We start from the raw sequence: 25,855 nt of genomic DNA, 5'->3' as shown, positions 1-25,855 counted from the left end.
CATCAGATAGTTTCAGTCTCGGAAACAAAATGGCTCAGTGCAGACGTTGGAACCTGCTTCCATGGACAATTTTAGGGACCACCATTCTGATAACGCTACCAGGTAGGCTTACTATTCCATTTCTGATGTATTGAATTATCTGGGTGATATAACTTTTGTCATGGAATTGCTACCTTCAATTCTCTTTTTGTATTTGTGCATTGATCAATATTCCGATAGTCTCTGCTCTAATATGTAATTATTTATGTATACATGTGATCATAGTATGTGCTTCACCTGATGCAGAAAATTATATAAAAAAGTGCGAAAATAAAAGTCTTTTCCAGGCAGTACGTTGCTCTACTACATACACCTCAACTCCAGAGATTGCGCTCAGTGCTAGTGGCTTTCCAACAGCAGGGTTTTGGGCTGGGTGCACATTTGTAGCTGCTCATACACATAAGCAGTTATTAATTGCAAAGCTATAAATCTTATACTCACCTCTTTTAAAATTCTTTAGCAATTCACATTGAGACATTTCAATCTTTAATAGGTTGACAAGTTCCTTTAAGTTCAGCATTTGTGAAAGGTATCATTGTAGGGGAATGAACTGGATAGCTTTAAACAAAATCTGCATGAGAAAATTGCTCACATCTCTCAATACCGTAGATGCTTTGAAGATTTATTTGATATTTTTTAGTACCTTTTCAAAAAATGTGATATCGCTTTTCTGTAGAGCATAGTCAAATGAATTCAAAAGATTAAGCAGAGATACAAACTTAAATACAGACCTGAATCAGTGCTGAAGAAATGTTTTGCCAGTTTCATTGCCATTTGGAAATGTTTCAAACTCTCCTGAATTAAACTTTCTCAGTCAAGCATTTAAAGCCCAGGGAATGATGGCCAAATAGGAACTGAATACAGCTTTAATATAATCATGAATGATTAGCTGCTACAGAAAACCACAAAGAAGGAAAGTAATGAAGACTGAAGCTGGAGTGATAAACACTTGTTTTATATGGGAGAAATTCATTAGTTATGATTCCTCAAGTCTATTGCTCTGACATACAATTAAAAGGAGTAAAACAAATCTAAATTTTCACTTCTTAAAATAGATGCGCCCTCCTTGTGTGTGAACAATGCATGCAATATAGTTTGTCATTGCTGATATTTTTTGAAACTTAACCTCTGGATTGACACAACTTTATTTTAGGTGGAACTGGAAATCACACAGCTCATGTCTTCACATGACATATTCAATGCTTAACAGCATTTGCTCTGCCCTGGCCTGTTAATATTGAATGTGCATTGCCTGTCAAATTCTGAATTGTTAACAATGTGGCAAGGTGGGAAGAAGCAGTATATAGAATCTTCGAACAGAATAATGCACAAAATGGAAGTAATTGTGCCCGTGTTGTCCTTGCCATGCTTTTTAGGAGCTATCCCTTAGTTCCATACTGTCTTTGAATGAGATGTAAAAGAGTTTTTACCTGTACTAAGTCATAGCTGCAACTGAAGAATCTTTCTAGCCCTGCAAAATTAATTTTATATTTACAGAAAGTCATATTTCTTCATTCAACACTAACAATTCCTTGGATGTTTAGAATTTCTATTATAGTTGTTTTGCAATATTTCAGCTTCTACTTTAATCATGTGTGTATGTCACAAGGTTTTTTCCCCCTCCTGTAACAGCGTAAACAGTAAACAAATAAAGCTGTTTGTTATTTCCTGGATTCTGTCTGAGAATTATTCAGATGATTGCCTGTTTAGCTTGCTTAGTGATGTCAATATGGCAGGAAACCAGAGATTCACCATGGTTGATGCCAGAAAGAAATTAATAACAGTAAGGATAAAATCCTTGACACAGAGTTCACCTTTGTGGGAAGTTTTCGACATCTTTACTTCACCACTGCTCAGAAAATGTAGGCCCATTATGATCACTGTTTTCCAAATGCTCCCTACTAACGCAGTCTCCATCTGTCTCATTTTATTTGCAAGAAGTGGATCCAGTACTATTTCCTTTCTTAATTGACTACAAACCGATCAGAAAAGTATTTTTATGTTCCTCCCGCCATGCTATTTATACTGCTAGCAGCCGGTAGGCATTTACACATATGCACATTAACCCTTCCTAGTCTGTCTCATATTTTGCACCTCCCTCTGATAATCCCTCTGATTTTGTCCTATTGCTATATATCTCTCCCAGCCCCCTTGGAGTTTCATCTCCTCTCTAAAGCTTTATCAGAGGTACTCCTTCCCCATTAAATTTCAACTCCAGGGGAGGAGAGAAGAATTATTCTAGTATTGAAGGTACTGGGGATGTTATATAATGTCCTACGTAATAGATACGATGAATCAAAATTTTATAAAAGTATAATTGAAAATTACAAACTTAGTTTGGTGGTGGATATAGTTAACATTCGTGATAATAACATTAGGATTTTTTATTAACTGAACAAAGAATTAACATCAGCAGAAAATCAAGAAGTACAAGAAATTGTGTTGGAAGGACGCACATTCTAGTTGCAAGCTAGCAACGTTCTTCAGAATATATAGAGATCAATGGGAAATGATAAACTGGCTACAAACTGCTGTATTCTTGAGTACTAAAATTGATTTGCAGCATTGATATTTTTTGTGCCTTTTAACATCCCAGCACATATCTGAATCTCGGAAAAAATATTCCTGGGTGAGAGAGCGTTTGTTAGAAAGATTTAAAAAAAAAAGCAACATTTGAAGTCATTTTCAATTTTAAGTTCTCTCGGGAGCTTTTTACACTTATTACACACTTTTTACACTTATTTCTCTGCCTTACAACACGGATGTGAGGGGTATGATGCAACTCTTCCCTTTTCCAGTGTTTTTGAGAGCAGAAATAGTTACTTGAATGGTGCTTTTTTAATTCATGACTATGTCAGCTGAAAAACAAGTCCACATCTATCCATTTAGGCAGAATGTAAGAATTCTACTTCGGGTCTTTGAATAATTGAAGGGCGGTGGCATGCCATCCACAAGTTGCCTCCAGGCAATTTCAAACAATTTTAATTATTTTACTTTCAAGACAAAGTGTTATAATTTTGTTTTATTCATTCAAGGGATAAGGGCGTCACTGGTCCATCCCTAGTTGCCCTTGAGAAAGTGGTGGAGAGCTGCCTTCTTGAACTGTTGCAGTCTATTTGGTGTAGGTAGATCCACAGTGCTGTTCAGGAGAGAGTTCCAGGATTTTGTCCCAGCCATTCAATGCTACATCTTAATGCAGGCAGCTGGAAGATTTTTGAAGAGCTGATATCGCCAATGATTTTGGAATTGGATGTTTTTCACTGTAAATGTTCTGTTTCTCTTGCACTGTTCTTGCGCATTATGAGAATCAATATTAGAAAACTGTATTAGCCCCAGTAGCAGGTTGATTTGCCAGTACCTGCACATCAACAGTTTGAAAATTTAGTGCATCATATCTGTAACAAAGATCCATAGAATGTTACAGTATAGGAGGCCATTCAACCCATCGTGTCCATACAGACCCCCAAAACAGCTACCCAGCTAACCCCATTCACCAGCCCTTTCTCTGCAGCCCTCTAAATTAATCACTTTCAAATATATATCCAGTTCTCTTCTGAAACCTCCTTCAGAATCTGCCTCCACCATTCTCCCAGGCAACACACCCTAAATCTTAACAACTCTCTGAGTAAAGAAGCTTTTTCTCATCTCACCTCTAGCTCTCTTGTTGACCATCTTGAAATTGTGACCCCCAGTTACTGACATACCAACAGGTGGAAACAAAATATCTTTCTCTATCTTGTCAAAATTGTTCGTAATTTTGAACACCTCAGTAAGGGCCCCTATTAATCTTCTCTGCTCCAAGGAAAATAAGCCCAATTTTTCTAAACTTTCCTGGTGTCTAAAATCCTTCATTACTGGTTCCATTCATCGATAAAACAACCAATGCTCTGTACTTGAAAATTAGATGGAATTACCTGTTGGTTGGTCTGGGAAGGCTGGGGCTGAGGGTTGGGGAAGGGGAACGTTTGAGTGGAATATTGGGCCAATGAGAGGAGAAATAAACTATAATTAGGCAAAGACTTTTTTCAAGGCAAAGTGCTAGACTTTAACCACTGCTCCCATTTTTATCTCAGCTAGGAGGTGCTGCAATGGAGAATCTTTGCTCCAGAACCACTGGAAGCATAGAAGATGTGGACTCGATGGAGTGTTTAGTTCTGAAGTCTATTTGCCTTTTAATTGTCACATTCTTGAGCTATGTAAGACTTCTCTTTGATAGAGTTTCCATGTATCTTTCCTCTGGTATTCTGCTGTAATCATTTATACTTCTCCATTCCCTCTAGATCTGTGATAACTTCCTTTTGCCTTGCACAATTATCACTTTTGTCATTTAATCGTGACTCCCTTCTACCCTATCACAGAATATTGCTGGTTTCCCTCTCTTTGCAGTTTCTGAATTGCTTCCAGCATTTTCTGATTTTATTTCACTTTTGTTCTATATTGGTTAATTTTCTTATTGACCTGGACTTGCTTAAAAGCTGTACTTTTCTAACATCTTCCAAATATAATGTAAAACCATCGAGCTGAAATGTTTACTCTGTTTCTCTCTCCACAGATGCTGCCTGACTTGCACCACCTTTTGTTTTCATTCCAGATTTGCAGCTGTTTACTTTTGTTACAGGTTCATCTGTTGCTTAGTTTTTGTAGTAAATTGAATTTACTGGCGTGAACCTTTTGCAGGTTGAAATAGTATTTCCGTATGAAAGTACGTACAAGTCTTTTTCTTAGATATTCAAAACTAATCATGAATAAAACAGTAACAAATGGTTTCATATAGATTGTATTATTACGCTACTTTCAGGCCTGGTGAAATAGTTTCGGGGACACATTAAAGCAAAAGCCGTAGTCAACCTCTCAATCCTGATCCTGACCTGATGCCTGAAAATGTGCAGATCAAGCAGCATCTGAGGCTGCTGTGAGTTTGCACCAGATGCATAGAAATTTCATCCCAAGTTGAGGCCACCTAGGTGCCCGACATTATGTTTGACTTTTTAAACTTTTATGGAATATTTTAATGTTATGAGAAAATTGAATCTCGCTCCTTGCTTCCCTGAATTGAAGTATTAGGCATTTGAAGAGCAGAGCTCTACACAAATCTTCAAGAAGATACACATACATTTGTAGCTGTGTTGTTGATATCTGCATGGAATTTACAGCGAGTAGTCTATCTCATCCCCCAGTACAAGTTATGAAACAGGTAGCTGCAAAGTAACTGTAGCCATTATTCACAATTGTCCTTGCAGAGATTTGCCAAGCTATTGTTTTCTTGACCTGAAGACGTTTCCAATGCAAAGATTGTGAATAGAACTTGCAAACTTTAAGAAACAGCATTAGACCAGAGAGTGCAATATTTCTTTGGTTTGATGACTGTATTAAAGTCTCAGGCAAATGTGTTTTTTACAAAAACTCAGCTTAACTCCAGTCCTCAGATGCCTGTCAGAAGTTTCATTTTAAAATTTCCATGTCTAAGCTCAAGCAAAGGACTGTCAAGATATCAGAGGCTCCAAGTATCCGTGTAGCTATACTCCAACTTCAGGACAGGAGGAAAGAAAGTTGTGTGGAAAATGGGGAATCTGTTTGAGAGAAGTGAAAGGATACAAAAGGAATTTTTTCACAATTCATGGGTTGTATTTCAAGAGAAAAAATGTTTCAAAGATCTGAAATGTAGTATTTAGCCATTCAGTAGTATTCAAGTTCAGGGACGAAAATTCATGTTGTGAGAACTACTTTTTCAGTTACATGGCCTGCGGTAACACAATGGAGCCATCAAATGCTTGGCCGCTTTTATATTTTAACAGAGGCTTAACTAGCTGGAATGGAATGGGACCAATTGTTATATTGTCCTCTGGCACTGATTGATTTTGATTATTGTCACATGTACCTAAGCTTTGCTTGCGAACAGTACAGGCAGATAACAGTAAGGAGAGACATACAATCATGCTTGGACAGAGTGAGGCATACAGGGTTACACTGTACAGGAGGTGCGCGAACAACATTAACAAGATCAACGTTATTTGAAGTTAGAGAGTCCATTCATCAGTCTAATAATGGCAGGGAAGGAGCTGTTCTTGAACCTGCTGGTTTGTGTGTTCAAGTTTCTGTATCTTCTGCCTGATGGAAGAGATTGTAGGGGAGCATTACCAGAGTAGGATGGGTCTTTGATGTTGGCAGCCTTTCTGTGGCAACAAGAAGTGTAAATGGAGTCCATGGATGGAAGGTTGGCTTCCTTGATGTTCTGGGCTATGCACATAACCTATCATAGTTTCGTACGGTCCTAGGCACAGCAGTTGCCATACCAGGCCGTTATGGACCTGGACAGTATGCTTTCAATGGTGCATCTGTAAAAGTTGATGAGGGGCCTCATGGAAATGCCGAATTTCCTGAGCCGCCTGAGGAACAAGAGGCATTTTTGTGCCTTCTTGTCCAACGCATCTACGTTGGAGGTCCAGGACAGGTTGTCGGTTATCGTCACTCCGAGGAACTTGACACTCTCAACCCTGTCCACCCCAGCTCTGTTAATGTAGATGGGCATGCGTTCTCCTCCTTTACTTTTGAAGTCAACAATCAGTTCTTTAGTTTTGCCGATGTTGAGAGAGAAGTTGTTCTCATTGCACCATGACACAAGCCCTGTGTCTCCTTTCTGTATCACTTCAAATACAGTGCAAATGTAGTCATAAGATTTCTACTGCAAGGACAGACCCTGTAAATGGAAATTTCCAACCTGGTAGAATGTTTTACTAATTTTTTTTGTTGCCTGTGAGGTTCAAATACCTGGTTAAATTAAGGTGCCCATAAAGACATCAGCCCACGTACAAAGTGAAGATCTCCAATTGGTGGGAAGTCCAACAAGAGCTGAAATGAAAAGTCAGGGTACTGAAGTTATTGGGAGTCAGCATTGGAAAAACTGTTTACTGTGGAGCAAGCAAAGCAGTTCTGGGCAACTTTTGGACTTTCTGGGATGTGGTGGATCATTGGAGAAGTGGCTATGTGGGTTGGCTGAATACACAGGAAGGGGGCCCACATATTCTAGTATGTTTCCAGCCTCGAGGTTTAATCTAATTTACTCAAATTGACTAGCATATATTGTAAGTATATTTTCTTTTGGAATGTGTATATAAGTACTGGCTGTGCTTTGGTAATTTTAACATTCTTGGTTCCAGACGTCTCGTGCTACACTGAGTTCAAGAGTAGCAGAACTGAGCCTCTGTTTTTCTAGTTCTGTGTCTGATGGCTACTGTGTGAGTGTGAAATATGTTGAGGTTTCCAGCCTATACTGAGGAATCTAGCTTCAAGATGTTAGACAACCTTTGCCAGGAACTTTGACAGACCTGCTTTTGTCGCCCAATTTTTCATTCTGGTTCGCAGCTGGTCTGAATAAACAGATAAACAACTTGGTTTAAATGTCTGCGCTAAAAATAAGAAGGAAAAACTGATAGCATGCCAAGTAGCATGCAATTATTTTGTCCATTTCTAATCTGCTGATTCCCTTCTGACTCTCAGTTTTTACCCTTTGTACAGTGGGCTACCTCCAGGCAAAAGCATGAGAAAGATTAGTGCCGAAAGAGAGAAGTTTTTTTTTGTGAGCCTTTTCTTTGTTCTGTCCTAGTTATTAGATGAAAACAAATGTCATAGAGTCATTGAGTTGTACAGCATGAAATCAAACCCTTTGCTCCAACTTGTCCATGCTGACAAGATATCCTAAATCGATCTAGTCCCATGTGCCAGCATTTGGCTCATATCCCTCCAAACCCTTCCTATTCATATACCCATCTAGATGCCTTTTAAATATTGTAATTGTACCAGTCTCCATCACTTCCTCTTGCAACTCATTCACCCTCTGCGTGAAAAAGTTGCCTCTTGGGTCCCTTTTAAATCTTACACCTCTCACATTAAACCTATGCCTTCTAGTTTTAGACTCCCCTACCCTGGGAAAAACTCCTTGGCTATACACCCTATCCATGCCCTTCTTGATTTTACAAATCTCTAAAAGGTTACCTGTCAGCCTCCAATGCTCCAGGGAAAATAACCCCAGCCTATTCAGCCTCTCCCTATAGCTCAAATCCTTCAACCCTAGCAACTTTCTTGTAAATCTTTTCTGAACCCTTTCAAGTTTCACAACATCTTTCCTATGGCAGGGAGACCAGAATACATAGTATTCAAAAAGTGGCCTAACCAATGTCCTGTACAGCTGCAACATGACCTCCCAACTCCTATACTCAATGCACTGACCAATAAAGGCAAGCCTTCCAAACGCTACCTTCGTTACCCTTTCTACCTGTGACCCCACTTTCAAGGAACTATGCATCTGCACTCCTAGGTCTCCTTGTTCGGCAATACTCCCCAGGACCCTAAGTGTATAAGTCCTGCCCTGATTTGCCCTCCCAAAATGCAACACCTCTGGATTAAACTCCATCTGCCACTTCTCGGCCCATCAGTCTGTCTGGTCAAGGTCCCCTTGTACTGTGAGGTAATCTTCTTCACTGCCCACTACACCACCTATTTTGGTATTATCTGCAAACTTACTAATCATATCTCCTATATTCAGATCCAAATCATTTATATAAATGACGAAAAGCAGTGGGCCCAGCACCGATCATTGTAGCACACCACTGGTCACAGGTCTCTAGTCTGAAAAACAACTCTCCACAGCCAGTTTCAGTCCAGACTCGAAATGTCAGCTTTCCTGCTCCTCTGATGCTGCTTGGCCTGCTGTGTTCATCCAGCTCTACACCTTGTATCTCCACAGCCACTCTCTGTCTCCTACCTTCACTTTAGTATTTTCTATAAACTCAGAAGAAATCCTTGAAAAATATTTTTGGAATGTTAATATTGACTTTTTTTCCACATTGCTAATCAATTCTAGAAATGATTTTTATTCTGTACATATTATATACAGAATTGATAGTGTTGCTTTCTATGTTTCCGAAATTCAGCTTTGCATGTGTTATTCATAAACCTAGATAATAATGATGCTTCTCAGTAATGTCTGTTCACTTTTCATCCTTTCATTACATTCTCTTGGTTTTAGTGAGCTGCATCATACTATTGTTCTCTTTCAGTGCCTGTTGTATACCAGTCCTTAGATTGGATTATTCAAGTTTCTTGCCTCAGTTCCTGATAAAAGCTATCTTTACCTTAAGGCAACTGGCTAAATGCCATCTAACCACCCTGTCTACCTGTGATGCAAATTTCAAAGAATTATGTACCCGATCACTAAGGTCTTTCTGTTCGACAATGCTACCCCGGGCCTTGTCATTATTTGTAGGGGCGGCACTGTGGCTCAGTAGTTAGCAGTGCTGCCTCACAGCGCCAGGGACCCAGTTCAATTCTAGCCTTGGGTGACTTTGCAAGCTCCACACAAATTCTCCCGTGTCTGCATGGGTTTCCTCTGGTGCTCCAGTTTCCACCCACAGTCCAAAGATGTACAGACTAGGTGGATTGGCCATGCTAAATTGCCAATAGTGTCCAGGGATGTGTAGGTTAGGTGAATTAGCAGGGATAGGGTAGGGGGATGAATCTGGGTGGGATGCTCTTCAGAGATTGTGTGGTCTTGTTGGGCCGAATGTCCTGTTTCCACACTGTAAGGATTCTATGATTCTATCCCTCTTTATTTAAAATAAATGTCCCTATATAACAATTGATCTTATTTAGCGAATACAGATCTCCAGAGGCAAAACATTACTTCATTTGTAGATCTAACAAGTTAGGTTAGTAAGTTGTTCCTGTTTTTGACATTTGCTCCTTTGTTCCCAGAAGGGAAAAGTCTTAGCTAGAGTCACTCCAATGTATGTTTGATTGGTCTTTTACTTTAGTCTCAGACCATGCAAGTAGATATGTGATTATTTTTTGGTACTGGCATTGTGGAGATGGACTGCGCTAGATATGGCTATACAGGGGTTCAATGTGAGACATCATATGCTACCATAGTTCATCAACTTTGTAACGTCTAGTCTAGTCTAGTGATCAGGAGTATGCATCTTGAGTGGCACAACTGATGCCATCAGCGTAGAGGAATTGTAAGATGTGGTTGTTGCCCTGTATGTTGCACAATGTTGGGGCTAGCATTTAGTCCTGCGGCTTTAGTCTATCAGCCAATCTTTTCCAAGCACTTCTCCCTTGTCCATGGTGGACTGGAAATCACCTGTTGTGAAGGAATGTTTTAATTACTGTCATAACTGTGAACAGGTTTAGGAGCAGGGCAGTGTGCCATACTGTATTATAGGCAACTGTAAGGTTCAATAACATTATGTCTGCCTTTGGGTTCTTCTGGAAGGCATTATCGATGTAACTAGTGAGCCAGAACATGATCAGATGCACTGAGCCCCTTCAGAAAACCAACTTGGCTCATATTTTTAAAAAAAAGCCACATGTCCGGACACATGTGCTTTAGATTTATCAATATAGCTGTTCCAGTCATTAACTTTTCTGTACATATAATGTCTAAATTAAAGGTTAACAATTGACTTTTATAATTAAACTGACTGGGTAAAGGATCTTTTGTACTCTTTTCTCAAAAACATTATTCATGATACTGCTTAGGTGATAGGCTGTTGTGCCTCTGATTTGTTGATTTGATATATGTCGCTGTTGTGATAATTTGGTACACCGTTCTAATGCCGCTTTACATCTTGTTCCTGATGTTGCTGACATTGTGTCACTTGTTAATAATGTTGTTGATCTTGCATTGCCTGTTGGCGATTTTGTTGTTGATGTCTCATTTGCATGTGATATTGATGGTGTTGCTGATGAACTTTTCTTCTTTACCAGCTTGGAAGTACAGACTCAGTTTCCTCTCATCTGCTGACCTCTTTCACTCCTACAGATGCAAAGCTTTGGAGTTTCCACTTTAGCAATAATATTTTCTGGGTTCTAGATTCATAGGATCAGATCTTATACATGTGCAAGGGCTTAATATGTTTATTGAAGTATTGTTAACTTCCTTCTACCGGGACATCAGTGAGTTGTCTTATTTCTCTCAATTGTTCACACGATACATCTTGCTTGGCAAACTTGAACTTTCTGCTGTTTAGTTCTGCAGGTGATTTCATGTCAGCCTTGTAAAGCATACCTGGATTGACAACAAGATCAGATCTTCTTTGTCTCTTGGCACTGCACAGGGATTGTCTTGACCGTCTGGATGCATCTTTCTATAAATCCCTGTCTTCTTAGCTCATGTAGTGATGAGGGAATGGTGTTAACCCATGCTGTTCAACAAATTCCTTAAATTCTCTGGACATTAATTGGCTTCCATTATCACGTATTTGTCTTCCAGGAATCTGTGCTTATAAAGCAAAATATGTTGCCGAACTGATTGCTGAAACTCTCAAATCTTGCGCCTAGTTGATATAAGAGGATTTTGGTAATTGATTACAACTATGTGATACCACTCTAGATGGTGTGTGGATCAGTTGGTATGTCATTGTCTGTGTGGTACTTGTAGCGATCAAATTCTCTTTCTGCTGTGCATTTCTATGTATCTGGCAAAAGTTGTGTGTAGACATCAGTCTTTTGATGTCTTTGATGCTTATCATGTATACAACTGATCTGGTTCAGAGTTTTTAATTCTCCTTTCTCTGTGTCCTTCGATAATCTTCTGGAGAAGTTCTCTCTGCATGGTTTTGGGCCTGATTATTCCAGATATGAAAGCAGGACACCATCTTCCAGTGAGATGTCCCTTCAGCTCCATCAGTGCTTTCTTATTGCTGGCTGTGCTTGCTCGGTTTTATCATGCTACTCCTGGATCACTTGCTCAGAGTGCACTTAATGTGACTGTGCTCGGGTGTTATATTTACTAAATAATGGTTCCCTGGGAAATGGATCTTCTCTGGGAACTGTTATGTCCAGATGTTTCTTGCAGTTGTATGGATCCTTTGTCTATTGTATTCTCAAATTCATTGCATGGTTTGGTTTCTTTGCTTTCATATTCATCCTGTTGCTCTGCCTTTGGGAACTCATTTACCAACTTTTTTTTATTTGGTAGAAATGTAGAAACATAGAGACTAGGAACAGGAATAAGCCATTTGGCCCTTTGATCTTGCTCCTCCATTCAATCTGATCAAGGCTGACTCTCATTCTCAATGTCATATTCCTGCTTTCTCCCCATACCACTTGATGCCTTCAAAATCTAAATAAAGCTTATCAATCTCTTTCTTGAATATATCACAGTAAGTTGGCCTCCATAGCCTTCTGTGGCAGAGAATTCCACAGGCTCACGATCCTGTGACTGAAGAAATTTTTCTTTGTCTTAATCCCAAATGGTCTTCCTTGTTCCATGAAGTTGTGTCCCCTGATCCTAGATTCCCAACCAGGGAAAACACTTTCCCTGCATCTAGTCTGTTCAGTCCTGTTAGAATTTTATACATTTCAATCAGATCTCTTCTCATCCTTCTAAACTCTGGTGAATCCAAGACCAGTCAAACCAACCTCTCCTCATAGGACAGTCCTGCCATCCTCAGTATCAGTTTAGTGAACCCCCACTGCACTTCCTCTGTTGTATTTTTGTCCTTTCTTGGGTAGGGAGACCAAAACTTTACACAATATCCCTGGTGTGGTCTCACCAAAGGCAATAAATCATCCATAATTCTGAGCTCAAATTCTCTTTCAATGAAGGCCACTATAACAATTGTCTTCCATATTGCTTGCTGCACCTGCCTAGCTACTTTCATTGACTGGTGTACAAGGCCACCCAGATCCCTTTGCATGTCCATATTTCTCAGAACATCATCATTTAAATAACACCCTGCCTTTCTGTGTTACTGCACGTATTTTCCAGCGATTGTACTCTCTACAAGCTCTGCAGTTTGATCCACACGTTGGATATTTCTTTTTGTCTATGAATTCATTTGGTTGGCTACTGCTCTCATACATCATTTTCCCGTCTTGTATGTGTTCCTTTGTGGTTGTTTCACTGCATCAACTCTGATAATTTTCCCAACTGGTGTTTTGGGTAGTCACCATCTTCAATTGTCCACTGCTGGCTTTGTGTGTTTTGGCTGTGTATTCAGCCTGCAGGATTGTGAGCTTGTTCTCTCCTTTCCAAGCAATTTCATACATTGCAGATCGCCAAATGAGTTGAGCTATCAGCCTTTCATCCATTTCTTTCAATTTACACCTCTTGGTTACATCTCATGGAATCACAGAGTTCCGACGGTGTGGAAGCAGGCCAGTTGGCCCATCAAGTCTACACCAACTCTCAAAAAACATCCCACCCAGACCCATTCCCTACTCTGTGCCTGTCACCCTGCATTTCTCATGACTAATCCACCTAGCCTGCAATTCTGGGACACTACGGACAATTTAGCAATGGCCAATCCACCTAACCTGCACATCTTTGGACTGTGGAAGGAAACCGGAGCACCTGGAGCAAACCCACACAGACTAGGGGAGAATGTGCAAACTCCACACAGTTGCCCAACGGTGGAATCAAACCAAGGTCCCTGGCGCTGTGAGGCAGCAATGCTAACCAGTGAACCACCATGCTACCCCAAGATCTCTCAATCTTGTAAATAATTTATCTACAGGCTTATATATTTCATGCCATAAGCTTTGCAATTCATATCAGTGGATCCAGGTTTGACTTTAGCTGTTTGTATGTGCTAAATTTCTTAAGGGTTTTGTCTGGGCTTTTCGATGTCAGCCCCATTTATGCTCCAGCTATTGAAACAATCTAACCTTTTCTCTCCTGCCCAGTCAAGGCGTACCAGGCCCTTTCTTCCTCACTGACTTAGAAAGGCACTGAATTTTAACCTGCACATTTGGCTACACTTTTAAAAAGTCTCCACGACAACAGTCTGCTAATTCACCCATTTCACTTTTACATGATTTCTGACTTTCTCTTTCACTCTGCTGCAGTTTCCCCTTCTCATACTATTTCAATGTTTATTTTGTTTATAATGCTTGGGTTTAGCTCACGTACATTCTGATATATCTTACAGTTCCTAGAGTTTAGAAATAGTCACAGGTTTAGACACAAAAGCTGGAACTGACACTGAATGTATTTCATAAATCTCACCAAGTTACAGAAATGATAGATTCTTAGCTTGGTACGCAGACTGTAGTGCAGTAGTAAGTCATGTGACATTTTCGTACTGTACTTGCATGATTATGCGCAGGACAGTATAGTTCCTAAGTCTTTCCATATAACAATATATCATCAATTCATAAACGTGAAGCACATTATGCTTCACCAATGGCTTTTGTTTTGTTCAAACATTTGCGGGAAGATCCATTTTATAATGTTATCTGACTTATTCTGCTCATTTTGTGATATTAGTGTTGAGAGAAGAGGTGGTGGGGCTACAGGATACGAGGTGTGCGGACAAGGTGGGGGAACTCAGGATGGCACAATGCATTTGTACATGAAAAGACAGCACCCATTTCATTGCTAAACCAAGCATACTTCTGAATCAAGGTGCAGACACTTTTTGGAGTCAGTCTCCATGTCGTCCACAGCCTTGGTCTCTGATAAAAGTCCCTCACTGATATTCGCTGTTCCTGTCAGTCTAAAGATCCTGTTGGCAGTACGGACTTGTGCAATCCCGAAGTCCTTAAGGAAAATGCTATCTATTCTATGATATTGCATGGTAGTGTCAGCAGGTGGCACAATTTCACCATCAAGAACCAGAAAATGTACAATACCCACTTACCAGATATACTTTTAACAGAAAAATCATATCTCTATATATCTAAAACTAATGACCCGTCTTAAAGAAAGCGAATACAAGATGTTGAGAGTGCTTCAGATTGTAATCTGTTACGGACAAGATATAAAGAATACAGCTTGTTGCATGTAATATATTTTACTCTGAAAGTTCATTTTATCTAATCTCTGCTTCATTGTCAGACCTGGTTAATACTCTCTCTCTCACTCTCTCACACACACACATCTCAGTTCTGAGGAAGGGTCACCGGACCCGAAACGTTAACTCTGTTTTCCCTTCACTGATGCTGCCAGACCTGCTGAGCTTTTCCAGCAACTTTGTTTTTGTTCCTGATTTACAGCATCCGCAATTCTTTCAGTTTTTACTGGTTAATATTCTGATGGGAAAGACTGTTTGGCATCTGTTCTATTGTGGTTAACATGTTTGCTGTTCACATACCGTGAACTTAGCATTCTGGTAGTGAGGGACTTTTATCAGAGACCAAGGCTGTGGACGACATGGAGACTGACTCCAAAAAGTGTCTGCACCTTGACGTAAGTTTGTTCATCAGCAAATTGAGCTTTTAGGAACTGAATTCCGAATTGCTTAACACCACCTGACAAATATGAGAATGTGAGCAATGTTTCCGGTTGTGGACTGAATTTTGGCCAATAATTCTATGGAAAATTTATGTTGTCACTAACAGGACGAAACTATCAGGAATGATTGAAAGGCAGGGACCTATTTCTCTAGAAATAAAATCAAAGAGTTAGGACAGACCGGACCCAGGTCTTTAATGTAACGAAGGAATTCAGTAGGATGGTTGTGGAGTTCAGAACATGAAGTCATAACGATAAGGGGCCAGATTTTCTGAAGGCCAGATTATCGTTTCTGAAGCATAGATGGGAATGCCGCATTAGGATCCCATAAGAGTCCCTATCATAGCATACATGGAGGAAATTGTCCTGGAAATTGAGGATTCCACTGGGCAATTCCCTTGTCCCTGGAGCCCTTTGAAATTCTCCATTTAAGTTGGAGAATTCAGAGGTTTCTGCTGCAGTTAATAGTTACTCAGGAAATATTAGAATATTAAATATCAAGTAACTATTCAATAGACTCAAAATTTACCTGACACCACCTGTCCCCCTCTCAAAATGACACCTCCTGCAGACGCCGAATACCCAGACCCATACCACCACGCTAGTACTACCCCAGGACCTGAACACTGCTGCACTCCTGAACCCGCTCTCTCCTGTACTTGGGACCCGATGCACACCCACTGCAGAACCTGATACCTTTGCACTGCCTCCAGACCTGAACCCTCTTCCCCCCTCCCCCACTCCTGGAGTTTACCAACTCCACCCCACTGACAGACCCGATGCCTCTTCCATCACCCTCCTTGCAGTTCTGGGACTATTCCCTTCCCTCCAGCCCTAGTACAGATACCAACACCCACATCCCACCCCAAACCCCCAAAAGACCTGATATCTGCCAACCACCTGACTTACAGAAACTACATCACATTACTAGTCCTCATTTCACCTTGCACCCTGGCACCTTGCCTATTTGGCACCCTACCCTCTGGCATGCATACCCACTTGTCATCCCACCCACCTGGTGTTCTAACTCCTTAGCGCTTTACCAGCCTGGCATCCTACACTAAGAACACCATTACCTAATGTACTCAGCCTTTTGTGGGATCTGTCAAAGTGACTGCCTGTGAAGGTGAACCTTTGGACTTCAGAATACAGCAACTGACCGCAGTGAGACAGGGGGCATGGTTTGTCTTCCCTCAACTGTTCTACCCTGCAAGAGAGCTGTCAGAATGGAAGGGTGGTTCTCTATTCCTGAAGGACCCTTGATTGGAATATCCTGTCAGAAATCGAGAGCTCTTTTATTGTGTAAAAATGAAATCTGTGTGAGATTAAGGTGCAGGGCTGGATGAACACAGCAGGCCAAGCAACATCATAGGAGCAGAGAGGCTGACGTTTCGGGCCTAGACCCTGCTTGGCCTGCTGTGTTCATCCAGCCCTGCACCTTGTTGTCTCGGATTCTCCAGCATCTGCAGTTCCTACTGTCTCTGTGTCAGATTGTTGTTTTTCAGGAAATCTGGCTCAAGTTACCCACTGACAGATCAAATAAAAGAAATTAGAGAAAATTTATTTAAATAGAATGTTGGAATGCATTGCCACAGGCACTGGGAAAGTGGAATAGACTGATACGGAATGTGGGAGTGTAGAGGAGGCTCTTGTGGAGTTTAGGATGAATCTTCTGCTCCTATGTAATTCTAAATATTTAACTCCGTGTACAATTGATCAAGGGATTCAGCAACTTAATTGCTGATGTGTTTTGATTAGCTGCTCTGGTATATTAAATTCCTTTGAGAAAAAACACAATGAGCCAGCTCAGGGGCTTCTGTACATGTATTAACCCAAAGGAGAAAACACAAACTTTTATTTACCACTCAGCGCAATAAAGAAAGATTAACCTTCTTGGTGACTAATGAGCAATTCTGTGATGTAAGCATTTGAACCTAATGAACATAAAGTTACTTTATTTCTGCACTGGCTCCTACCTATCAAAACAACTCTGTTTAAAAAAGGAATATTTTGCCTTTACAAACTGTGTGTCATTGGTAAAGCTACTTTTTTATTTTTAATTGAATATAAAATGTGAAGGTAAGTTTGTCTGCAATACCAAGTGCAAACTGGTGGTTGATGGTACCTTTCAATTCAGCAACGTGAAGGTTTGAGAGAAACGATGTTGCATCTTTGAAATGTTAAACTGAATTTGCAAAATATGTGTTCATAGGTCTCGCTTCAGAAGTACAGGGACCTCTTGTTCTGGTACCTCCTAATGAAGCCTTGGAAATATCCTCAGGAGGAGGTGCAGTTGAGACTGTTACTCCTGGAAATTCTGTAGAAGACAGTTCAATGACTTCAGATTATGGATATTTTCCTGATGACTCAGAACCTGTGGAGAGAGGTAAAAATGGGAAATCATAGTTTATATTTTCTAAATTGATTAATTACTGTAATAAAAGCAAAACATAAACAATGCAAACATGAAACAAAGTCAATTTTTTTTTTGTCTTGCCCTCATAAGGACTAGGAATCAAGATACCGGTCTTGGGGAAGGAATTCCAGTTTGTACAGAATCAGAAACAAATGGTGACTTGTTAGGCCATCATTGGGCATTGAGACACAACAAGAACAGTTAACTGCCAATCTTCATTTGCTGACCAGCAATGTAAACTCTGATTGGTCAGGGTGTTGCCATAGGGGAATGAAGCAGAGATTCGCAGTCTCCCTGAACCCTTTTTCAATTAGAAAGGTGTATTATACATACAAATTCCTTTTGTCTACATAAAATGGGGTCCTTTGTGTTAATACATATAGCCTTTAGCTATAGTGTAAATACATCAAATTTTGAGCTCAACTGATAGACTTAAACTGGTTTCCTGTTTATTTCTTAGTCTGGTCTGCGTTATTTAGTAAATGTTGTCCAATAGCAGAATCACATCTAATGTTGGACATGGCATTCTGAAGTTTGCAAGCATGGTTTGTTCGAGGATGATTGAGTTTTGCTTGCTGCGATTGGAGTGAAGCAGAATAGTTTTCATATACACCAACTCAACATCAAGCTTACACGATGAACAGATGGCTATGACCTTATCCGTGAGGTTGCCAGTAAGACTGACCTTGCAGTGCATGGAGTAGCAGAAATCTCAGCATGTATATTAACTACTGAAACATGTGCTGATAGTGCTTAGTAGTAGAGAACCCATTAGGAAATTTCTCAACGGATACATCAAGAAAAGGGAACTTCACTGATTTCTCCATTTCAGTGGTAAATATAAGCACAGGGATGGAGATTATCAAGCTGTATAAGGACACTCTTTGGTGCAGCCGCAGATTCAAATATTGCATTAACAACATTCAATTTTTCAAATGTATGCAAGGGGTAAGAGATAAATAGTCATTCCATCAAAGTAGCACTTCTCGTGGAAGCTATCTTGTGTAATAATGGTCACCTTGATCAAATCACCTTTGTCTGTGCATCATGAAAATCCATAAAAGAGCATATGGCCACCACTTTGGCTCTGAATAATGCCCAGTCTCGCTCAGATTACTGGGAAGGAGAAGGTACCTCAAACATCTGAAGAACACGTGAAGTCATCTCTCTCACATTGTTACATTGCAGTAAGTCCACAAGTGCATTTAATAGGATGCTGCTGTCATGCCAAAAAGCACCTTTTCTCCAGCATAAATGAGTATTGTGATATGAATTTCAGTTCCAGTGCAATGCCAGGTATGCAGGCCAAACATCTACCAACTGGTGGACCAAGCAACACATCCTGTTCAAAATTCATAGAAGGTAGCAATCTGATTGTGTTCAGTAAGTCAGTGCTTTCAAGCCTCAGAACATCATGTGCAATATTACGTGTGATTCTGTCACTGTGCAGTGTTTACTAAGTGATCTGTGCTATAAATAACACAGGAAACCAGTTTAAGTTTATCAATCAAGCTTGCAGACTGATGTATTTACACAGACTTTACACATTACGCATAATAGGATTCCGTTTGTTGTAAGCAAAATTAATTTGTATGAACATTACATCTTTTTCATTGGAAAAAGGGTCTCTGAGCTATGCCCCACTGCAACGCCTTCACCAATCAGAGTCTACCTGCCTTATTTGCAAACAGCTAAGTGTTTTTATTGTATTTCTGTGTTTGTGTTGGTCCAACCAATCAGGACTCTTTTCTCGCGTAGTTTAAATTAGTGTTCCTTTTCCAATATTGGTTTCTTGCATCCTAGTCCTGATGAGGGCAGGATGCACCATTTTGACTGTGTGTCTCCTTTTTGCAATGATTATGTTCAATATAAACAAATGAAAGTAAGATATTTCCACCATCTGCATTATGAAATAAAAACAGAAATCACTTGTAAAGATCTGCATCCAAGGAGAGAGATATAAAGTTAACATTTAGAATCCAATATGACTCCTTTGGAACTGAAGAGAGGTACAAATATTTTAGAAATATTTTACGCTGTTCGAAAATGAGGGATGATCAAGTAGAACAAAAGGGAAGGGCAAGGATAGGTTGGAAGATGCGAATGATTAAATGGCAAAGATGTCATAGAAAAGAAAAAGCAAAGGTAAGTGTTGTTGTACAGGAACAAGCACTGGTCTAGAGTAAGTGTCAAAAGTAGAATTAAGAGCAAATCTGTCTGAAACCAAAAGCATGAAACCAAGAAACATACCAGCATTGGGCAAAGAAATATAATGGTCAGTGTTCATGGTTTGAAGTTGTTGAACTCAGTATTGATCCAAAAGGCTATAAAGTGCCTGAATGCAGAATTTGACTTGCAGCAAGCTTCACTGAAGATTAAACAATGAGTGTGAGACCATGATGCAGAATGACAATGACAAACAAGCAGCAAATTGTAGGGGTGTTTATGGACTGAGTGAAGACGTCCAAGATAATTACCCAGATTGTGTTTCGTCTTCCCAATGTAGAAGAAACCACTTTGTAAGCAGCTAGTAATGTAAACTGTGCTTGTCATAATGAAATACACTTTGTTTCAGAACCCACATCAGTATGGAGTGCATCATTGCACCAATTGTCATGTTGCTGTGGTTGGGCATGAGTTTGTATCAATGGAACCTCATTTCCAAGTTTCAAATCTTATCTAGACCGGCAGCTAAAAAAATTGCCAGATAGCAGCACGTAAAAGCACATCTACGAATTGACTTGTTAAATTATGGAACTGAAGACGATTGTTTTGATACTTGTCTCGAATGTGAATCCAGGGATAGATTCAGTAAGTAACTGTTTATAAAAAAAGATTCTGATACATTCTGTGGTGCTGATAGTTTGGCACAGAGTTTGCTTGTTGAGTACCTCTCTCTCATGTGCACATGTGCTGGCACATATAAACTGAAGCTATCTCTTCAGCCCTTTGAATAAACATTGTCAACAGGCCAACAATTCCTTCTGTCTTCCAGACCACCACATCTGGTTGAAACATTCTGTTCAAAGCCATGGAATGCTAGTTGACCCCAAGTTAAGCTTCTCAGCCAAAATCATCTCCATCCGAAAAACTAACTACTTTTCCATTGCCTTGTCCTCTCCACCTTTGTTTTGGAGCACCTGTCACTGAAACTCTCAACCAAATGCTTGCTAGCTCCATGGTAGACTAGTGCAATACTTACCTGAATGGTCACCATTTGATGCCGTAGGGCAACCTTCATTCAAAATTCTACTGCCTACATCCTTTCACATCAATGTCTTCTTGGCCATTTAGTACACAGCCACCTAATGCCACAATGTTAAAACTCTGATCTTTATGTTTAAATTCCTTTGTGGTCTTGCACACACGCCACCCTGTTCTCCCCATCTGCCATTTCATCCTGTCCTAAAACCACAAGCATTCATTCCCATATTTTGATTTGCACAATATTTTTATTGCTATCTTGAGAGGTGTGTTGAAAGGATTCAAATATAAAATTATGTGCTGGTTAAAATTGGAGTAACCTAAGTCCTCATTATTTGCTGAGGAGCATGTCTAAATTTCTACAACCTTTATTATTTGAATTTAGTTACTTCTAATTCAATGATCTTTTGCAATGTATTAACAGTATGTTCGTGGATTTTGAATTTAGCATGTAGAAAAGATCAATGTCAGTTCCTGTTTTGATCATTCAGTACCAAAACTAAGCACTCAGCTTGGGTTTAGAATGACTAGATATTGAAGAAAGATCTGCTTGATTTATTCAATAATATGGCTCGATTTCAACCTCAGAAAAAAACTCCTTACAGTATTGGGTCTAGGCCCGAAACGTCAGCCTTCCTGCTCCTCTGATGCTGCTTGGCCTGCTGTGTTCATCCAGCTCTACACCTTGTTATTACAGTATTCACGTGATGTTTTTGACTTTAATGTAGACATCAATGTATTGCCAATTTACTGTTCAATTGGAAACAGTTTTGTGCTTCCTGTTTACCTGATAGAAACTGTGCTAAAATTTTCCTAAACCATTTTTACATAGGTTCTGAAAACTTAAACACATGGTGGAGAGTTATTTCGTCATAATTCTCTCCATAATTCTTCCATCCTATTTGGAATTCATTCATTCCAATATAAACTTCCCTCTCAGTCTTTGTGCTGTTAATTTCACAACCACAAAATCAGCTTGGTTAGAGATATGCACAGTTGTTGCCCCGTTTCTCAGGCTGCAGTGTCACCAGTTCTTACTGTCAGCAACGTATCACACAAAATATTTAAAAACTTACAGACAATAGAAATCAAACTCATGACAGCCACTGTTATCTATCCTGCAGTAAATCATGGCCCAATATTTTTGGAGTACTAAGTAAGGCACCCCTGGAAACTGAATGAATTTTGAATGTAGTCTTAGTATTGAAAGCAGAAAAAATGATATGGATTAGAGACTGACATGCTGGAGAAAACATTATTGATCTTTCTACATAAGTAATAAAAATACAACAATAACTTTCAAATCGCTTGATTTGGTGATGACAGTGAACAGTCAAGTATGGGAAAGTTAGGTTCAGTAAAATATGGTTCGCAAAGCTGTTATTATCTAATTACAAATATGCAAGATTGCAACAGTAAAAAATGATGCAAATGTTCCCTGTGAGTAATATAATTGTCAAAATAATGTACATTTCTATTGCTCTATTTGCTTTAGGAGGACAAAGTTTGGCTACGCAGTTTCCAATTAAGATAGTACTTCTTGAAACTGCCTTTGCTGAGATTACTTAAGGCATTTTATCAGCTGGAATCAGGAAGGAATTTAATGTTTTCCTCAGGACAAATTCCTTTCAGGAGTACTGAAGGAATGAAAATAACTTCTCTAACTGGGCTTGCTCAAATCTTACCTCCCATCACCTAAAGAAGGAGCGAGGCTCCGACAGCTTGTGTTTTCAAATAAACCTGTTGGACTATAACCTGGTGTCATGTGATTTCTGACCTTGTCCACTCTAGTATAACACTGGCACCTCCATCTCATTATTTGATCCCAGAAAAGTATTAACAAAGTGGGATATACAAAGATAGAAAGAAACAGCTTTTAAGTCAAAGTTAATCAGAGAAAGTAATTCGTATTGAAGTACCAAGGCTAAACAAAGAATAAATGCAATAGTCCTCAAAGTCCAATAGCTTTATCAAGATTATAGTTTCATGTATCAGATCAGGCTCTTTGAATTGCACTCCAAGTGAGAAGATTACTTTTGGAACTGAAGAACTGATCAGTTCTGAGGAAGGGTCACCGGACCCGAAACATTGACACTGTTTTTTCCTTCACAGATGCTGCCAGACCTGCTGAGCTTTTCCAGCAACTTTGTTTTTGTTCCTGATTTACAGCATCCACAGTTCTTAGTTTTTTTTGAAAGAGTGCTTCGTTATATGAGGTGCTGTTTTTTAGATGTAGTATTAAACTAATGCCTGTCTGCCCTCGGATTTAAATCAATATCAATCAGTCAATATTTGAAATCATATGAACATAATGACATGGCTATTTGCTAGAGTTTGCTGTACATAAATTGGCTGCTGCCTTTCTGACATTACAACATTGACAAAGTTTCCAATGTTGTTCATTGTCTGTAAAGCACTTTGGGGTGTCCTGACAGTGTGACAGGTACTATTGAAAGGAAAGTTGCTTCTTCTATGCCAAAGTGATCTTTTGTCTTGTTTTGCAGGTTCACTGGGACCTGGGGCAATATCCGCCATTGTAATTGCTGCAGTCCTTGGAGTATCTGTATTGTTCAGCCTGGTCATAATCACCGTGAGAAAGCTTTCGGCATCTTAGGCTCAATAAATAGTTAATCATAGACACTGCTGTTACTTACTGACTTTAATTCCTATTTTGTTAACTGAACTAACCCAATTATTTTCAGAACATATTGCTTCAGAATGATATTTACATAGACTGTAATGATCAGAAGGGTGCATGTGTTATAGATTTTGTAACATAAAAGTTTATTAGGTATGGAGGAAGCTCAGCAGAAAAACACATTGATGTGTAGAATCCAAGTAGAATACAAGCTTTTGAGTTCATTAATGTTATTAAATTAAGTTTTGTTTTCAGTCTTGTTGATAACTTCTTAGTAATTTCCTTTACTGGCTGAGCCTTTGTTGCACAATGGCCACTCCAGTGAAGCTGGATGAATTATGGACTTTGCAATTGTTTTCAGTCTCTTAGACTTGCTTTCACAGACTCATATATTCAATCAGTAGTGTTATAGTGGAACTCTTCATATGTAAAGATTACTTAAATGCCTACATTATCTTCATTTCCCGATTCACCTCCCTGCCCTATAAAAGAAATATAATTTAGAATCACTACATTGTGGAAGCAGGCCATTTGGCCCATTGAATCCATACCAACCCTCCAAAGAGCATCCCACCCAGACCCACCCCATCTCTCTAACCCTGCTTTTCCCATGGCTAATCCAGCTAGGCTGCACATACCTGGACACTACGGGCAATTTAGCATGGCCAACCCACCTCCACATCTTTGGACAATGGGAGGAAACCAGGGCACCCGGAGGAAACCCACGCAGACACAGGGAGAATGCACAGACTCCACACAGACAGTCGCCTGAGGGTGATATTGAACCTCGGTCCCTGGCGTTGTGACGCGGCAGTGTTAACCACTGAGCCACTGTGCCATCTGAGCACAATTAACACAATACCACAATTAGCATTCACCAGATTCCATTGATCTGATTTTGATGGGCTATGCAAAATTCAGAAATTTGTTGAATGCACCACCTGTGTGATGGCAGTGTCTGTTTATGGTGTATCAGAAATTCTCTCATATTTGTAAATCTTTCCATGGTCAAGCCCTTAGTTCAGACAGGACATGGAAGAAACTTTGAGATGAGCTGAGGTACCTCCCTGAAATATCAGAAGGTGGACCACTACACAAGGTGCTCTTCCAACTGAACATGTCTAGAATGTCATTGATAAAATGGTAATACATTGGATAATCTACTGTCAGACAATTTCCAAAGAAACATCACTAAAAGAGGAAATAAATGCCACTTTTTGGATGCTTGTGGGTCCGCAATAAACCAAAGTCACTGCCATGAATTTGTGGTTTTCCAGCCTTGTGTTGGCAATTAAGTAATCCACAGGATCTGCAGCGGTTTCCTCGGAAGGGAATGCAGGAGTGATGGGGGGAGGAGATCTTCAGATTTTCTCCCTTATTGACCCTGTTTTTTCTGAGTGTTACTTCTCTGAAGAGATGACCTGCCTGGAATAAGATCCTCTGGGTGCAGGAGGGGTCACTTTCGTGATGGCGATAGGAATGTCAAGTGTCCAGTTAGAATGCATCAGTCATCATGAGTATAGGGCAGGTTTGATTGTCTATTTCTGCTTTTGTACGTTGGTAAATATTGTTCCATACAGAATGCAAGTGAGCAGTAAAAATGCTGATTATACACACAATAATTAAATGATGTACTTTATAACCGACTACCTTTCGAGGGGTTGAAATGTCATCAAATATGATAATAAACCTTGATGACTGTGAATGCCTTTCTATGCAGCAGCAAGTTTCTTATGAAGTAATTAGTCATACAGTAATTTGTTAATTTGATTACTGTATGTAAGGTGCAAATTGTTTCCAAATGGAATGGGAAGATTGAGCAGAGCAGTCGTGTTACCTTGGTTTATTTGTATATCATCTTTCTTTTCATGAAACTAAAAGCTAAATAACTACTTAGTTTTTGACTTGTGCTTGCAATCTATAAATGTGATGCCATCTTTGTACTTCATTCTGAGTTAGCTCCACTTTCTGCTCCTATTCTTCCAGATGTTCTGCATTAATAACTGAGTTGTGTCATTGCATTAAGTGATCTGATATTGAGATACTATCAAACCACTTTGAGTAGTCCTGGTCCCCGATTTACAATGTCTACTGTTTGGACAGAAGTGGATACCCAAGTTTAGGAAATTCAGTTTTCTAGTATCGCACAGTTGTTACTGCAATGCTGTTAATCTGCTGATGAAGGGCTCTCTTTACAGAGATTCAAGCAGCATCTATTCCCAGGTGGGATCTGTAATAGTTCTTCCTGTTGTTGCATAATTAATTAATTAATAAATTAAAATAATTAATAAAATTAATTCTAGCTCATCTTCCACAGAGTGGT

At 39.6% G+C, this 25,855-nt stretch overlaps 1 protein-coding gene across 1 annotated transcript; it reads left to right on the top strand.

Annotated features, from left to right (window-relative positions):
• LOC125484655 (protein SNORC-like) lies at positions 1 to 23,508 on the top strand. Its single transcript, XM_048604172.1, has 3 exons — positions 1 to 102; positions 17,487 to 17,660; positions 23,399 to 23,508. The coding sequence occupies exons 1-3, from the start codon at positions 30 to 32 to the stop codon at positions 23,506 to 23,508; spliced, it is 357 nt and encodes a 118-aa protein (XP_048460129.1). The 5' UTR covers positions 1 to 29.
• The last annotated feature ends 2,347 nt before the right edge of the window (positions 23,509 to 25,855 follow it).

This window comes from Rhincodon typus, chromosome 13 (genome assembly GCF_021869965.1).
Source record: "Rhincodon typus isolate 14 chromosome 13, sRhiTyp1.1, whole genome shotgun sequence".
NCBI classification, from domain to species: domain Eukaryota; kingdom Metazoa; phylum Chordata; class Chondrichthyes; order Orectolobiformes; family Rhincodontidae; genus Rhincodon; species Rhincodon typus.
The sequence above is the reverse complement of the archived record's forward strand: the minus strand, read 5'-3'. Positions and strand labels throughout refer to the sequence as shown.